General features: G+C 31.7%; 1 protein-coding gene across 27 annotated transcripts in view; it reads left to right on the top strand.

Moving 5' to 3' along the window:
- Positions 1-18,619, top strand: part of ADGRL3 (adhesion G protein-coupled receptor L3) — a 713,052-nt gene that overhangs the window by 329,131 nt on the left and 365,302 nt on the right. For all 27 annotated transcript variants that reach the window (XM_036226761.1, XM_036226753.1, XM_036226746.1 and 24 more), the window contains one exon: positions 667-880. In XM_036226761.1, the coding sequence (XP_036082654.1) occupies positions 667-880 (214 nt within the window). The remainder of the gene's footprint in view (positions 1-666; positions 881-18,619) is intronic.

The following is an 18,619-nucleotide window of genomic DNA, read 5'->3' as shown; positions in this document are numbered from 1 at the left end:
AGTTCTGATATGAAGGTTACCACATCGTTAACTGGTTACCTCTTGACATTGGGGAAAAGGTGTGGGCAGAGACCAGAAAGGAAATTTAATTTTTCTCCATACATATCTCGTTTTTTTAAATAAAGAAAATTAATCATTTCTGTATTTAACTCCAAAATATATTATGTTAACTATCACTTAAAACTATAAAATTGTGTTTTAAAATTGAAATTGACTAAATAGACTATTTGAATAAGACTATTTAAATAAATAAAATTTAAATAGACTAAATATAAACGCAAGAACAATTAGTTCAAATTTTTTGGTAACCGTTTTCATATCCAAAGCAAAACACACACACACAGTCACTCACTCACTACCCCTGAGGTTTATTTGAGTATTTTGCTAAGCAAATTGAAAGATATCTCTGTATAGTCTACCTCATATACCGGCCAAAATTTTTAAAAATCCGGAATGTTTCCTTTTCCATTTATAAGAAACTGTTAGATAAGGTTTTTAAGAAATAAAGCTATTCATTGGCGTAATATTCTATTTTAGTTAAAATTATGAATTGTAATTGCTTTATTATTTGGTATTAGCTTACCCAAACACTGGAAAGGCAAGAACATGTATTTTCCTTTGTATGTTATAAAGAGGACTTCTTTTTCTTCCTCCTCCTTCCGGTAGCTTTCAGCCGCGCCCCAATACCAATGGCTGTGGTCCGCAGAGAGCTCTCCTGTGAAAGCTACCCCATAGAGCTCCGCTGTCCAGGAACAGATGTCATCATGATTGAAAGTGCCAACTATGGGAGGACTGATGACAAAATCTGTGACTCTGACCCTGCTCAGATGGAGAATATACGATGCTATCTGCCAGATGCCTATAAGATTATGTCTCAAAGGTATGATACTTCTAATATTTGTTTTCTTTGTGCATTTAATATAAACTCTCCATATGCATCTGTGTGACATTCAGCATAGGCAAGAACATAAATGGTATTGTGTTATGTTAGGAAAATTTGAACTACTTTTTCAGTATCAAACTATTCACTAAAACATTAGCGTTAGAAATTATGAATGACATTGGGAAATTATTAAAATTGATTAGGTTAGTAATTACATTCCATGGTCTACTTTATGTTTTCTAGAACTGGGTTCATTACATGAGAAACTCAATTTATTTTTCACATTTTCCAAAAGTAGAATTTTGTAGTTTTTTTCCAGAAATTACAGAAAAGTCATTTTACTACTAATAATTACTTTCTATCAGTGTGGGGAAAAGAATAAAAATTAAAATAACAGGCAATTTTTATAACCATTAATCAAAATACAGTATAGTAAAAGACTATTGATTAAAGATTATTTGCTCTTGGAAACAATTTTAAGAGATTTTTTAAGATAACTAGTATATCTGTTACTTTAATACATTAAGTGTTCTAAAAATGTTACTATATTAAAATATAAATTAAAGTACTTTATCACTAGATAAGAAAAGAAAGATCCTCGGCTCTAAAGAGTCTGGTCGATAGGATTCTATGATATAGAAGTTTTAAAGTATGCTAAAAATTTTTTATAAGTTTGCTAAATATTAGATATGTTTTAGGTATTTGTTCACTGTTACTGTGATTTCTTATAAATCATGTAACTCATTTATTTAATATAAGCCTTCATGCTTTCAGATAACTTGCTCACAAAGTAAGTTTTAAATAATAAATTAGTGAATTTTTTTTCATTAGATTTCTATTTAGACATACCTTATGTTGTGTAAGGATCTCTTAAAATATGGGGGAAATCACAGCATATATAGTATGTTTCAAGGACTATCTTTCTTGTGCTTAAAAAGGCTTGCTTTATTTTTAAATTTGTGTCTTCTTGATACACTTAAAATTCTGATATGTATGTTTGTGTGTGCTTAAAAAGTTGATAGAGTCAATACCTTACTTTTATAAGTTGCTGTTGTATCAATTATTAAAAGAAATTATAACATGCCAGGTTTCTGATGATCAAAGTACCTGAGATATACATGAAGGATAATGGTCTCTCTGGGAAAACCCGAGGGCTTTTGTTTTTCTATTTCTAAAACACTGGTTCATGCTAAGTTGAGTGTTTATGAGAATTAAGATTTTAAAATTAGGGGTACCATTTGATATATGTTTAGTTGAATTTGGTTCTTGTGTCTATCTCTCTTGTTATATATTTGACATACCTCCAACTATGGTTAAAATTTCTAATGTTATGCCTAAAAGAAGTCCAATCATCATTTCATTGCATATAGGTGTTGTAATGGTCTTTTAGGAGTGGTTTTCCATGAGTAGTAAGGATCAGGCATTTTATTTGTTTCTCCCAGATCACCAAACATTGGATTCTTTAGAATCCATATGAGGTATTGGGTTGGGTAGGAGATTCTGCTTTTTCTGTGATTAGATTCTCATTTAAAATGTAGCAGGAGCATTAACTTCAGTAACTCTTAGATCTCTCTATGATTTTCATTGGAATTGTTTTAATCCTTTTGTTGATATTATTAATGGCTCCCAAAATAAGCCTTTAATCTTATAATTATGTGGAAAAAAAATCCTCTGGAGCAACTGAATTATATAGGATGCAACTATAAAGTGACAAATCTTCAGAGTAAAATTGCTTTAAGCACCCTGAATAAATCATTTGTGGAAGCCCTCCTGGTGGTTTCTCAAGTAAGAATTGTCACTTAACTGAAATAACTGTGGTTAATTCTCCACAGAGGCAAATTCCTTGCTTATATTTGAACTATATTTACACTTGTCCAAAATGAATGCTTTCAACTTTTGAGGAGAAGAAACTGGGTTCCATCTTGTAAACTCCCAAGAGATAGAATGACCATGTCCACTTAAGAGGCTTTATAATGAACTTTCACTGTCATACCAATGCAGAATATTAAATAATGCTAATAATTACTTGTATGATATGATCATATCCTGTTGACAATGATATGAACAGTTTATATAATGTGTTTTAGATAAAATCATAACAGAAAACACCTTTTCTAAAATATATCTTAAATGATTGTATTTTCTTTCATTATAACTTCTAGAAATACACTATTTCAGGGTCTAAACATTTTTAAGCATACCTCTAGATGGGAGGACTATTACTAAAAGATTTATTTGTCTATCCTTGCATAACCTGGTTTACAACAGCTTCATAACTTACTTTAAGCTCATAAATTAGACGTATGTCACAGGCAAAGGTAGACATGAAATGGTATTTATGCAGATGTTTGCATACACATTGAACAAATGCATAAATAAAGCTGTAACTTGTTAGTTAAGTGTGAAAAATTGGGGACTTGAATCGAAAAGGATATGGCATTTGATTTCCACATTTTCCCCCAGTAAAACTATGCAATCTGACATCTGCTCTAAAGAAGTTAATTTCCTCACAGCCTTTCATATTGTATTCATCTTCTCAAATCCAAGTGTGTTCTCATGCCATTCTGGCCCCACTCCAAATGTTCTGTGCTTTATCTTCTTTTCATTATCCTGCTAGAAGACTTGTGAAATATCAGAAAACATTTATTTATCATTCTCAGAACTTCTAATCTCACTCATTATCATCTGCATCCATCTTTATTGCATCTAAACATTTATAAATCTATATTATCACATTTTAGATAGTTGCTTTGTCTAAATTGTAAGCTTCTAGAGGGCAGACTTTCTGTTCATTTTACCTAAAACTAACTTTTGACATATAATGATGTGTAAATGAATTTAAAAATATGTATTCTCCAATTTTGGCATGCCACTGAAAAGCTTTCTTAACTCTATTATCTGAGTGATTTTTATTTCTTTTTTATTTTATGTTTACAAACTTCAGAGATCTTAGAAATAGTACATATAGCTTTGGAATCTAAATGTGAAAAATGACCACTGCCGAAATTTTACATTTCAAATTCAGCTGAGGGTTCATGTTATCTTCAGGTATTAATGGAAATATTTTCATTTTTAAGACCATCAGCTCTTGGATGTCCATGATGTGCAGTTCACGCTGATAATTACTCTGGAGTTCAGAGGATAAAACAAGTCAAGCATCCTTCTTGTCTGCAAAACTAGGGGTTTTTTTTGCAGATAAAAAACAAATCACTTTATCATTTGCGCAATATTTTTTTTATCTCATTTACATATATTGAGGACTTATAAAAAGGAGAAAGCTCTTTCAGTTATATAATATTAGGAAATGTTCATTGGAGAGGAAGTGTTAAACTGGTCCTTGAAGGATGACAGCATTAGAGAAACCAAAAGAGACCAAAGTGATATTAGCTTATTAATGGATGAACACCAAAAAGAATACGAGAGAATGACTTCCCTTCAATAATGGTTCATCCACCTTTTTCTGTTCTGGCTTCATAAGCTCATTGGTGTTCTGCTGTACAATGTTTAATTTAAAACCTCTTCCAAATGTGTCACTGCATGAAGCCAGCCCCCATCCCCCTATGCCCCAAATCCTCTCCTAAGATCTGTTACAGTCTCTTACGAAACCTATCATTTCATGATTAAAGAGCTTGATGCTATTCCCTTGCCAATAAAAACTCATTTGGAGCCTTTCTTATAGATTGGACATAAACTTCATCTAAGAGTGGGAAATTTAAATATCATGTAACCTGGTAACCTCATGCCCGCTTTTTACGACTCATTTTAAATATGTGATATAACAGTCTTACTTTACATGGAATTTCATATATTTTTCAAATTGAAAAGGCATTTGTGAATATGCATATATAAATACATATGACATGCAACAGAAAATTGCACATAAATGTACAACTCAATAAATTTTCACCAAGCTCATCCAACTAACAGCCAAATGGAGACACAGAACATTAACAGTACCTCAAACCCCCCACCTTGTGCCTTCTACCAGCAATATACCCCACCCACAAAGAATTGCTCTAATTCTAATTTAGACATTTAAAAAAAATACCATCTTTAGAGTTTTTTGTCAATCAGCGATGTTAAATATATAAAGTTGGAGATTTTTTTTCTATTTGAGTGATCTAAGTTCTTTTAGCAGTATTTTAACAATATTACATTTTTGCTTGTCATAGTCACATCAGGAACATGCCAAAAAAAAAAAAAAAAAGAGTGAACGAGAATTGTTTCTCACATATCTAAAAAAGTTATATTTCAGTTTATATCAGTACCACTGCAGGGGATTTTACAGTTTACAGTGGATCTTGGTTTCTGTTGTATTCATTCCTGCCGAAGTTAAAAACTCTTTCAGTAGGAGAAGAATAAATGCCAGTGGCAATTTTTTAGATGTATGTGGCTGAGTAAATACTATGCCATGACCTTGGTATATACATGAATTTTTTCAATGTAAGTATTATTTCTTCCCTTCACAGATTCATTACATTATGTCTTTTATTTCTGTTTTGAATTATAACAGATCAGAAATAGTTCCTTATATCAGGTATTTTTTCATTGAATCCATGTTCTTTGTAGTAAAAAGAACAAATAGCCATAGAAACTATAATCTATAACTCAGTGCTTTAAGGACGACTGTTGTGTGCCTGTTTATTAAAAAAAAAAAAATTAAAAGGACATGAAGAAAGAAAGAAAGATAATTACCATTCCAAAAACCCAAATACAAAGAGTATGGAAAAACGGGAAAGTTCTTATCTGGAAGGCATTTATATCTTCTCTTCTAATATTTTGGCCCATTGAAATTCCGAGAAACTATTTTGATAATATTCTCCTAAAATGCTTCCTAGAACTCCTTGCTTTTAATTTAATTTTGAATGGAATTATATGTTATATAGGTGTCGTTCTAAATTTAAAAATTGAGTAATTGATTCAAATATCTCAGGATAGTTTAGAGTAAAAGCCTAGAGGGAGTTCTGTTAGCTGTCTCTTATGGGCCATGGGAAATATTAATCGTTTGTGCAGCCATTCTTGAAGCAGGGCTCATGAAAATTTGGAATCCCTGAGGTCTTCCCAGGAATTCCAGGTCAGAACTGTTTTCATAACAATACTGACACGTTTTTGCCTTTTTCAGTGTATTAAATAAAGGCACTGGTGATGCAAAAGCAATGGCGTGTAAAACTGCTGGTGTTTTAGCAGGGATCAGGGCAGTAGCAACAATGTACTTTAAAATATTTCTATTTTCATTTCTAATATGATAAATATCAGTAGACATAACTCACATAAACTGATAGTCTTTGGGAATCTTAATATTTTAAGAGTTAAAGAGTTATTGAAACAAAGGAGAATTGATGCTTTTGCAAATTTATTTTTTTACTTTTACTAATTGGCTAAACAGTCATTTATATCTTGTTTTCATTATTTTCACATTGCATCATACTCATTCTATTTGTTTTAAACCCATCCAGTCTTTTTCTATGAGTGAATTATTTTTGAAGGGAAGACTGTGTTATACAGCAGCCCCTGCCCCTACAGAGGCCATTGTAATTAGACCAATTGTAATCTGAAAATGATTGGGTCGTCTTCTGTTCAGACACTCATGTAATTAATGATAAAATGATAAAAAACTGCTTAAAATTAAAAATAAAATGACTAAAATAATAGAAATTTAGATTAGCTTATTTTTAAATGAACTGTATTGCATAGATTAGTAGTATTGGGCTGGGGGAGCCCTGCCATGATATTATTTTAAACACAAAAATGTTGGAAGACTTTAATTTATAAGTATATAGACTGGAAAAAAGTTGTTGTTGTTTTTTTTTTTTTTTTTCATTTTAAAGGACCATCGATTTTAATCTTTGATAAAAAAGGAGTCAATCTTGTAAAGACAGAATTTGAGAAGCTTGTGACTACTGTTTTCCAGTATGCTTTACATTTTCTGAGTTATTTTAAATTTGTCAGTATTAGTTGTTAACTCCAGTTAATTTACCCATTAGTAAATACATTGCCAAACTAACTAAGCAAAATAAGCCTAAAAGGTATTTAGATACAGATAGAGTTAGTCTGATAAATTTACTTGGAATTTGTCTTGTTTCACATTTCATTTATAAAACATAAGAATCTTATTTTGTTTTAATTTACAGCAATGAACACCTTAGATGTTTTCCTACTTCTAGCTTTTTAGATAATTTTACATTCTGCGGTCAGTCTATATAATTTGATATCTTGTGGAAAATATTTCTAAGATATTACTAGAAAGGAAAGATTAAAATGTTTTTGAAAATTAGAAGATGTGGTATAAAAATATTTGGGGTAATTATCTTGAGTATAAATTAAATCTCAATGGAAAAGAATTAAGCATATTATGAACATTAATTCTGTTACTAAACTTGAGAAAAATTAGTTATAGTGATATTGAGTAGACATTCTAAATCCCTCAGTTTCTCTATTATTACAATGATTATAAAGACTTCTGGGTTATTCGGTGAGTAGGTCCCAAAATATTTTGATTGTCTTTCGTTTTTTTCTGTTTACTGATGAGATGAATTACATAGAGTTTAAACAATTTACCTGAAATTACTTACTACACATTAGCACAAACATTCCTGCTCTCTTTAAGTACAAAGCCTATGACTTTTTTACTATTTTTTTCCTTCTTTTAAGACACTGAGAATAATTTTTGTTACAACAAAAGAGGTTTATTCACTTTTTTAGTATATTAATAAAGGCAAGTGAAAGATTCAAATTCATCCACATTTTATATAATTGAAAAGAGAGTAAGATTTCTGTTTTTTTTCCTTTTTGAGTTACTTATTTATTTATCTAGAACCACCTTATTGTACAGTAAGGCTTGCAGCGGTTGAAAGTACAAAGGCATTGCAGTTGGGGTCTAGAGATGGAAAAAGACAAGTGTTGCAGGGTCTTATACCAGCAGGATAGAAAGGTGACAAAAGGAGTTGAGCCAGGTGGGCCTAGAGAGGTTATGCCCTTTCAAAGAGACAGTGGCTCCTGCTTCAGCAAACTGCTGCTTGGTGGGAAGGAATGCCCAGGGTTGCTGGATCTGATTGCTCTGAGGATGGCATAAGTAAAGATTTCCTGATTTATCAATATCAAAACTCAATTTTGTAGAATCCTCAGGTTTGAATCTCTGGTATTGGAAGTTAGACAGTGGTTTTTCTTACAGGACTGAGGATGCCCATGGGCAGAGACTGGAGTGGTACATGAGGAGAATTGTTGGAATGTTCTGTGCCTTGATCTTACCTGGTTACATGGGTGTGTACAGTTGGTGAATATCTCATGGAACCATGAAACCAAGTGGACAAAATTGATCAATGTAGCCATCGAGCATCATTAAGAAACTGCCCTGTTCTTGCCTTTGGATTATTTAGTCAGTTTTTCTTTAGCTGTAGTTTTAATATCAAAGATATAATGTCCCCAAATAAATAGAGAACATATTCAATTGTTATTGATAATAATACATGTTAACATTTATCATGTACTTTTTATTTGCCATGTACTCTGAAAAATAATGTATTTTTCATTGTTTTAATTATTCCTCCCCATAACACCAAGAAATACATAATTGTATCACTTCCATTTTGCAAACGAAATCATTAAACCACTTAGAAATTGACTTGCTGATTATTTTAAGCCAACACATAGGCTTATTTGAGAGATTTGGGTCTTGTTTATTATAGCAAGGGTGATTAAATGATGAAGTTTTAAGAATAGTTAAAAACTGCTCCTTATTGTGATCATGATTATGGGAAAAGAAACTCATTTCCTCTGTTGTAAACACTCAATCAAATATTGGATTGATTTGGCAAAGGTTTTATCAATATTCAATTAGAGCCACATACAAATTTTTATTATTGAAATTTTTGATAGAAACAATTTAATTATTGTGAATCTGAAACTCTCCATCTTCTAAACCTCTTTTTTATTTGAATCAATTATGTTTATAAAGCGTTTTAGATAATGTAATGATTATAAAAATAAACATTGATAGAACAGAGCTGATTGTATTACTAAATATTTACAGATATAACTATGTGTTAGCAATATTTATTGAGAACTTCCAATGGGTCAGACAGTATTCTAAGTACTTGGCATGTCTAAAATCATTTAATTCTTCTCTAGAGCCAGTGAAATGGATACAGTTGTCATCCTTACTTCAGTGTTTAAGCAACACAGTGATTGGCAAAGCTGCATTTTTAACCTAGGCAGTCCAGTTCCAAAATTCATGATAACTTCTCTGATCTTTTGCATTGTGAGCCATGTCTAAAATGTGTACTGGTTTCAATAAATTGGGCTGACCTAGGAAATGAGGATGAACTATTACTGAAAATACATACATGCATGTGTGTGCCTGTATGTTCATCCTCATATATATGTACAGTATTAGTTATCATTTTCACATACAAATAATGAGAACATGGCTTGTTAAGTTATGTGAAATTTATTTTCTAATTTAGAATAAGTTTTCTGGAAAAAAACTCAAATATTGTGAGAAAATATATGAAATCAGATTTTATTGTTTTTAACATTTTGGAGTTCACGGGGACACAATTATCTATACAAATACTTCCGGAAAGATGAATTTACTAGGGATAATAGGAAATAAGTTGACATTTATATGGTATATGGAATTAGAAGAAAATAGATGTCACAACGTTCAAACTTTGAAACAGAGAGAACTCCAGAGTTTAAAAACTAAATACATCACATGAATACTTGGAAATACCTGTAAGTGAGAAAATATATCATTCCAGCCTTTCTTAATGAAACTTGAATATAAGATGTTATACAATGTAAATCACAATCAAAGTTTTTACTAATAAGTTATAAAAATGAAAGTGGATCTTTACTTGTACCATTCTATAGTAATTTTATTTGACTGTATAGATCAATTTGTTCTTGTTTGTATTGTGATTTTTTTGTTTGTTTGTTTCCTGTTTGGACTCAATTGTGCTGAAAACATTGCTCAATTGGACTCCATGAATACTCTACTAGACACAAGTTTAATTGATTCATTGTTTCTTAATAATTCTCTATTAAGAACATTACTAAATGTAGTAATATCATTCTGTGTAATACATTTTAAATCTTCCTATGATGTACTGATGTGAATAGTTTAAGAGAAATATATATTTCTCAAGTTCTTGGGGAATAAATATTACTCTAATATTTATTATTATGAAAAAAATGCATTAATGACACTGGTTTCTGTAAAATTAGATGTTTATCACGTGTAACAGGAGTACATGTAAATCATATTTATAAAATGGTAAATGCACAATATGCTTTTTTATGCAATTGGCTGATTTCAGTATATAATATTTGAATGTATGCTTTGGCTTGAAAGACTTGAGATCTTTCCAAAAAATGCTAGCATCCATAGCTATTAGTACTGTCAACAATATGAAAATAAACATTTGGAGCTGTTTCTTGGACTTTTTAGTGTATAGAGGAAATAGCACTTGGAAAAGAGTATAAGTCTATAAGAATATTGCAACATAAAAAGAAATCATACTTCAAAAGTAATAAAGACAAGAAGAGACGTCATTATAAAAAGAGGAAACTAGAAAACTATGGGTTTGAAGGTGAGTAGATGGTAATTGAACTCCACAGAATTTTTTCAGCTAAAATTATTGATGTTGAATTATTTAGAGACACTTCATTTTCAAACCATCGCCAGTGATCACTAAACAACTCTGTATATTTTACATTTAATGTAAATTAATGTACCCCTAGATATTTTAATTTACTTATCAGATATTATATAATTTTATGTGATTTATGATAACTCTCTACTAATGGGAACATCTTATTAAAGATAATATTACATCCTGATTTAGAAACATTGTCTTTTCTGTTTCATGATAATAGTGTTTTTGTTTTAGATTCAGAATTATACCCATGGAGCCCACCAAACCATGGCCATGTACTACAATGCTTGAGTGTTTCTGTTATATGTCATTCATGTTACATTTGTGTTTCTGATATGTTATACCTACACATTGCTAACTTAATCTAGATACTAACTTTTATTATCATTTCTCTCCCAAAACCACAATTTTTGTTTTGTTTTGTTTTTGTGAGGATATAGTGTAAAAATGCCTATAACTAGTTTCACCATTTACAACCTTCCACACAGTGGTATTATTTCTCTGTAGGTATTTTAGAAATTAAGGTCACAAAAATGTACTTCTCTATAAATTAGTCTCTGTAAAATTTGTTATAATAAAATGTCTTTTACCTTTCCAAGGAATTCAAGTAGATCATTTTTGCCTGAGGAGATAGAAGGATTCTGAATTACTTTTCAAGTTTAGTTCTAAAAAAAGAACATAGAATCCTTCAAATGACCTTATATTCAATAGTAGTTCTCTGCTGTAAAACAAACAAACAAACAAACAAACAAACAAATAAAACAATTATGTGTAGTATAATCCTTCACCGAATATTAGAAATAGAAAAGCACAAATTAGTAAAAGCAGTGCAAGCCCACATTGATATTAGCATGGAACATGAGCTTGCTGCAAAATCACAGAAAAACGTGCCTTGAAGTTGTAAGGTACATGACACAACTTAAAATGTTATACATTAGTGCATGTAAAGAAACAATAATTCTTGATGTCGTATGGTTAAATACATATTTGATGGCTGTAGTTGCCTTATAAAAGGATGTAGGCAACAAAAGACGAAAATAAATTGCAGCATAACTCTTATCCCCTAGATTCTTGTATTCTGTTGTACCACAGTTATCATGGGAAATAATTAAAGAACATGTTGTTTTGATGATTATAGCATGAATTCAATGTATCCTTAGAGTTAAGCTTTGAAACCATATGCCAATAGTGTTAGCATACATGTGTGTACACACACACACACACACACACACAAATAAATGAGAACATAATTTCTGAGCTATACATATTTAGAGTACTTATGATTTGTATTCTAGGGTACAGGTTAATTTCAAGAAAAATATATTTTTCCCTCTGAAACAGAAGCACACTGTTACCTATTGATTCAAGATTTGAGGTTTACTGTTTCTCTCATTTAAAAAGTAGAGGAATATCTTTCTTATCCATTTATTTTATTATTTTATTTTTAAAATTTGTGTCAGGAAAATAGAAGAGACATAATTATTTTATTTTGTTATTGACAGTACTAATGCTTAAACAGGTAAAATGATTAATCTAAGGTTAAAAGTGACCCTGTGCCATTTTTTTTAAGTTTAACTGTATAAATCTCTTTCACCACCAGCTTATTTGGAAAACAGATGACTTGTATGTGTTATTATGAAATAAAAGTATATCTTTTTTATTAGCAAGATAAACAAGTTAAATTGGACTTCAAAATTGAAAAATAGAAGTTTCTCATCATGAGAGAAAACAAATTGGAAATGAGATTTTTAACAGTTGTATAAAGACTTTATAAAGAAAAATATGGTTTTTTTTGGAGCACCAAAATTATATTAGTTTTAGTAAGATTTAGAAACTACTCCCTACTCTTCAGATACTTAGGCCTCTAGGTTCAGAGCATGTGCTTTGAAATCTTTGCAGCAGACTTTGGCTTGAAATGCAAGCCATGTGTCCCGGCGCACATTGCCTCTCTGAGCAACTTGGAAGCAAAATACTTGCATAGAAGGCTCATCAGAAGGATAGAAAAATCTATGATTTTTCATATGTGTTGCATCACGTTGCTAAAGTGGTTACTATTATGACTAGATATATATTTTTACATTTCCCTCTATTGTTGAATAAGAGGTGTCTTTCTGGATTTTGATAATGTTTGTTTTCCCATGTAAGTCAAAAGAGTCGTGTATAAAAAATTTGTCAGAAAAAATCTCCATTATGTCTTTCTAATATATCACCTTCATATTCTAAACAAATGTTATGATGTATTTAGATTCATAATTTTTTTTCTTTGCTCTACTTATTTTTAATTATTTTATTTTATGACCTTTGGCTAAAGAGTTTGGTTCTGAGGAAATCCTTATAGCGCATGAAATTTGCCTTTAAAACCATAAAGATTTTTTGTATGTGTGTTTTTATTTTGGTTTGTTTTTTCCCATTGTGGGGACTTTCACTTCTTTAATTTCTGGGACCTCAGTAGTATCTTTTCTCCACTCCTTATTTATAGTTCTCTATAAGAATGCTATCACTTTTTTTTTACTTTAAAATTATCTCTATGATTTTGAATGTTACTGTAGATTTCCAATTTTCATATTTATCTTTCACGAAACTTCTAACAAAGTTTGTTTCCTTTCAGACAGTACAAAGCAAACTCTTTGCTTTGTGTATCTATTCAACAGGCCCCAGCGAAAATTACTCTTTAATGCTGTTGTACCAGTTTTTGAAACTTATAGAACTATTCCTAATATCGTAATATCTACAAAACATTTATTTTCCTAATTAACCAATTTAATGTTAAACACAGTTTTTTAGATAAACCTGAATGAGCTCTGTCTGTGTCACTGAACTCAAGTCTGTGTCAGTGAACTCAAATCATTAATTCTCATAAGGAACAATACGCTTTGACCATAATTTGGCAAACAAGTTTTGACACATATTCGGTACTGTGTTCGTGAAGCTCAAATAACCACAATTGAAGATAATGTAAATTTTAATTTTTCCTGACTTTCTAAGACCCTAAGTGAGTGACATTACAAAAGCATCTATTTACATACTAAGACATAAATATTCCAAATTAATTTTCTCGATTACACTTTGTGTCAGTGGTGGTAGGGCCTAGTCTGTCAGGGTTCCACTGTGGTTTTAAGCTAGAGAAAGCAAAATCATTATTTTTGGAAGCTTTTTTGAGATGAATGGAATTTAAGAAAAATGAATTCGTATCTGTCTTAGCAGGTGAGTGGAAGTACTATCATTTCTAGGTCATGCAAACTACTATAGCTAAGGATTTCATCATCCTTATGTCTTAAAATAGTTTATAGTTTTTAAAGCAAGTTGTTTTAATGTAAGTTGTTAGATTATGCATCTGTTAAGAAAGTTTTAGTTTTAAATGAGATAGATAAAAATACATAAATACATAAATAAATAGAAGTATATTGTTTCAGATAAATGAATAGTCTTTGGAAAAGTTGAGTTGCTTATGAGTTGCTTATGAATTGCTTGATTCGAGCTTCGTGCCTTATATCTGCTAACTCTGGGTTGGCTGCTTCCTTAGTCAGCCACAAGGTGATATCCTCCAACCCACAGTAACTCCAGGTGCACGCTCTCTCTCTCTCATGAATAGAGGTGTTCCAAGACTCTCTGGAGACATGCCCTAAGGAGACGTCTTTATCTCTGCATTCCCAGCCAAACCCATTTCTCCTGACTGGATCAACCTGAGCTCATATCTCTAAGCAATCTCTGTTGCAGAGGGTGGCATATGTAGAGTGCCTTAAGCCAATGGTTCTCAACTCGGGATGATTTCTACTTCCCAGAGTATATTTGGCAATGCCTGGAGACATTTTTGGTTATTACAACTGGAAGGATGGTGAAACTGTCTTGTGTTAAGAGTCTAGGCATGCTGTAAAATATCTACACTGCTCAGAACAATCACTCAACAAAAATTATCAAGCCCCAAATGTAATAGTGCCAATGCTGAGAAATCTTGCCTTGAGCCAGTCAGTATCCACCCTAATCCAAGATGAAGCACATGCCTAAAAATGAGAAAAGAATGTTCACTTGAGGTACATCTGTATGTATGTTCTTGACAGAAAATAAGAAAAGCAGGTGTGAGGATATAATCAAAATGATCCATCCCCTTACTCCAAAAGTAATTCAATGTTTTATGTGCAGTAGCACAAAATAGTTTACCCTTTGCTATAAATGACAGTTCTAGATGTAATACTGTGTAATACCTACAGATATAACCAAGGTTATGATTACTTTTAGGTTTTGCTTCCCATTTAGGAGTTTTTCTACATACTTACAGGAGGCTATATTTTGAGCCATGAAAATATCACTGGATTGATAAGAAATGTGGCTTAAAAATGTCTCCACAAGTAATCCCTTTTATTTAGTACTTAACAATTAAATTTTGAAGATTTTCTCTATTCTATTTAAGATCTTTTAAACAATAATCTTTGTAGACTTTTGGAGAAAAAGATCTTAGAGATTTTTAGAGAAAGACGTCACAGTGTCATCTCATTCTGACAGTATTGTTGAAAATCTCTTGGTAGACCACATACAAAGCAGTTACCCACGCGCCGTTTACATTAGTAATTAGCAGAGAGAATTTTAGGAGGGATTATGGACAATGTCATCACTTCACTGTCCTCTTAATGAAGTAACCAGCACAGTGGTAAGCCACCTGCACTTTTCAACCCAGCAGGCTAACTTGTGGAATAGAAACTGTTAAGTATCAGAGGGAAGGGTTTGAATACAAAATTTGCTACTGGTGAACGTGATAAGAAGACTCTTGTTAGGAAACATCTCTTGGACGATGCAGTCTAAGAGTTTAGAAAACTTCAGGGCTCTTTTCAAGTATATATCACTGTGTATTTTCTAGTTCAGCTGTAGCCATTTTGTAGCCTAAGGGATTGCAAAGTCTAAAAGGATAAAAGTTCTTCTTTGCATGTGAAGACCCTCATCCATAAGACCAGAACTGAAATTATTTGAGTTTAGTTTTTTTACATAGACACATAGGTTTAGGAATAAAGTATTCATCTCTCAGCACTCAGAACATTTTCAGAAAGAAACATTGAACAAGAAACAGCAGTTCTTTGAAAAACTAATCTTACTAAGTCCCATTCCTTAGTCTTTTTCCTTTCCTTTTTCTTGACATCAGGCATTCAGTTTAATGGCACCAATGAATAAGAATAATTCCAATACCAGGAAAAACACATACCTGAAAATGAGTGAAGGGTGCTCAAGGTAAATCTGTATGTTATTGACAGAGACAAGATAAAAAGATGATGAGGAGATAATGTAAGGCACTCTACATATTACAATGTTTGCCATTATTCATCCTATACTCCAAAGGCAGTTCAGTATTTTATGTGGAATATCATTAAATGGTTTATCCTTTACTAGAATACAATGCCAATGACAAAGACTCGGCATCTCAAAGCCTTTGAGGTCACTGCAGCACCACCACCTCCCAAAAAAACAAATGAAACCAATCAAAGAAGACAAAAGTTGTGCCCACATGATGGTGCTTCAGTTTTGAAAGACAACCGATGCTTCTGGTTTAGTCTCACAGCACTTAGAACATTGGATGTCCTATGATCTGCTTGGAGATCCTGCGTGCAAGGAGAGATATTTGGAACTGAGTAAATATGAATTCAAATTTAGTTTTGTTACAAGTTTTGTGTCTAAGGCCTTTGTGAATTCTTCCGCTCTTTTCATCACTGGTCTGTGGAGACTGACTGAAGCCCTGGGCTGACCCTCTGCCCTGAGTGTGCTCTGGTGCTCCTGACTTGAGACCTAGATGCCTCCTAACTGGTAACACCTCTCCTCTGCTCCAGGTTAAGGTCAAGCTAATAATGAAAGAAACTGGATGTGGGAGCACAGGATAAGCTTCATACTAACCACAGCTTTTAAAATTACTTTAAAACTGTTTAATCAGTGACACTTTTGCTCTGAAATAAAATGTTCATAATAAGGAAAAAACAGAAATGCCATCACATTTTGCTCTTAGAATGAAGTAACTAGTGAACCCCATGCTGAATTTTTTTAAATGTTTAAAATTGTATATTATGACTTAGTAAAAAATGTAAATAAATAATATGGTGTTGTTATTTAGAAGCATCTAGCAACTCTACTAGTCAGTCATAATAAATGCAAGAATATGCATTCTCAATAATTGTCATTCTATATAAACATTATGATATTCAAGTATTCCTACATATAATCTATGATACAATTAAGGGTAGTTCAAGATCCTTGATTTCAAACTAAAGGTATTAAAAAAAAACAAGTTTGTTTTGTTTTGCCAATAAAATTACTTTGATACAAAACATGCCAGTTTTACTTTTTGAAAATCCAACAAATATCCAGAGTTTCTGTATTACAGTACACCATTCTTAAAGACTTGAAAACTGATGCTGTGCATGTCCAGCCTTGATAGCATAAAAAGACTCAGATTAACCATAGAGATAAGCTATTGCTAAAGATACTTCCACATAGGCTACTGTGCCAGGAATCATAAATCCCAAGGTTCTATCTTAGGAAAATAGATTTTGATACTGCCGTAGAAGAACAACCTACGTGATAAGGGAATGAATTTCTGTAAGGCCTGCAAAGCTGGACCAGTCTCCCTCCATTGCTCACCTGCAGCTGGCATCCCATATTTGCACACACAGCTTTCCCTTTTTGATCTTGTCTCTTTGTACTTCAAATCTTGTTCCTTCTGATCCAACTATGATGGATGGAGTCCTTGAACGTGACAGACATAAGACACCTATTATTGCTATTAATTTTTCCATTGATCAATTTTACAACCTAAACAATATTTCTGTTAACTTACTGTGAAATACTCTAAATCCAAAAGTATATGCAAAAAGAAAAAAGAAAAAACTTCTAAATACAGTCAGCCTTAAAAATAATGAGGGAATTTTTTTTTCAAAACTATTAAAGACTGAGGCAAATATTAGAAATGCAAAAGGAAAACAGCATTTTACAAAGTCAATCGAAATTTGTTTATTTATTGCAATACAGAGAAGCTCTCATAGCTTTAGATGATAAATAGAACCCTGTTAAACTGAAGATATATGCACCATCTAGAGGGTTTGCCTTGTTGGAGTGCTAACCATATGCAGTTAGATCTTTTTATTCTTAAAGACAATTCAGAAACTGGATCCCTAGGAAAATTTCCTAAATTTTAAATTTTGAATCACTTAAAAAATACACCATGTGATTCCAATTATGCCTGAAGAGATTTAGCTTATATTTTATTGGTGTCTTCTAGAATCTTGGATTTCAAATATGAATTACCATGAATGATAATTCCTTCAGGAATTCAATGAATAGGGCTCTGTTTCATCTTTTACTAAATTTTATTTCAGTCATTCAAGGATCTTAATTAGAATAAATGATCTCTCAAGTTTATAGAACTGACAATATCAGATTTTGTTTTAGTTTACTTTCAAAATCATAGCACGTGCTATGTCCCATGTCTGTTTTGGTGGTAGTGAAAGGAGAGCTAAAGACCATTAGGGTATAACATTGCAACACATACTGAAATTATGTCAAAGTAAGGTTTTTATAATTAAATTTGGTCTGATCCAGATAGTAAAATAACAAATTATTATAGATTTATTAGAAATTGTTTTCCCTCAGACATGATGTCATTAGAAATGGTATACCATCACTTAGTAATTTGAGAAGATGTTCGCCTAAGTAAATCGAATGAAGTGGGACACATTATCACTGATTTTCATAGTTGAAAAATATGGAAATACAGCTGTAAGTTTCCAAATATAACTTATTCAGTGCCAAACATCTCACATTTATTGCGTAACTGTTCTTTTGTTTATTTGGCTGTTTTGCTGGGCTTTTTACATATTTTACTGTATGTGCACAGGAGAAAATGAGTGAGAAGAAAGTGAAATTTCCATCCATTAATTTTGTCTTTTAAACATATGTCTTTTTTTTTTTTTAATAGGGTTGTTTTTTATGGAAAACATTGCAAAGTCATAGTTAAATGGAATTTACTGTACTTTATTTTATATTATTTGAGAGTAGCTTAGATCACTGATATATGAAATCGTGTAAAGATATAACTTAGATTAGCAAT

This window comes from Rousettus aegyptiacus, unplaced genomic scaffold (genome assembly GCF_014176215.1).
Source record: "Rousettus aegyptiacus isolate mRouAeg1 unplaced genomic scaffold, mRouAeg1.p scaffold_m13_p_10, whole genome shotgun sequence".
NCBI lineage: Eukaryota > Metazoa > Chordata > Mammalia > Chiroptera > Pteropodidae > Rousettus > Rousettus aegyptiacus.
This window is presented reverse-complemented; position numbering and strand designations above follow the sequence as displayed.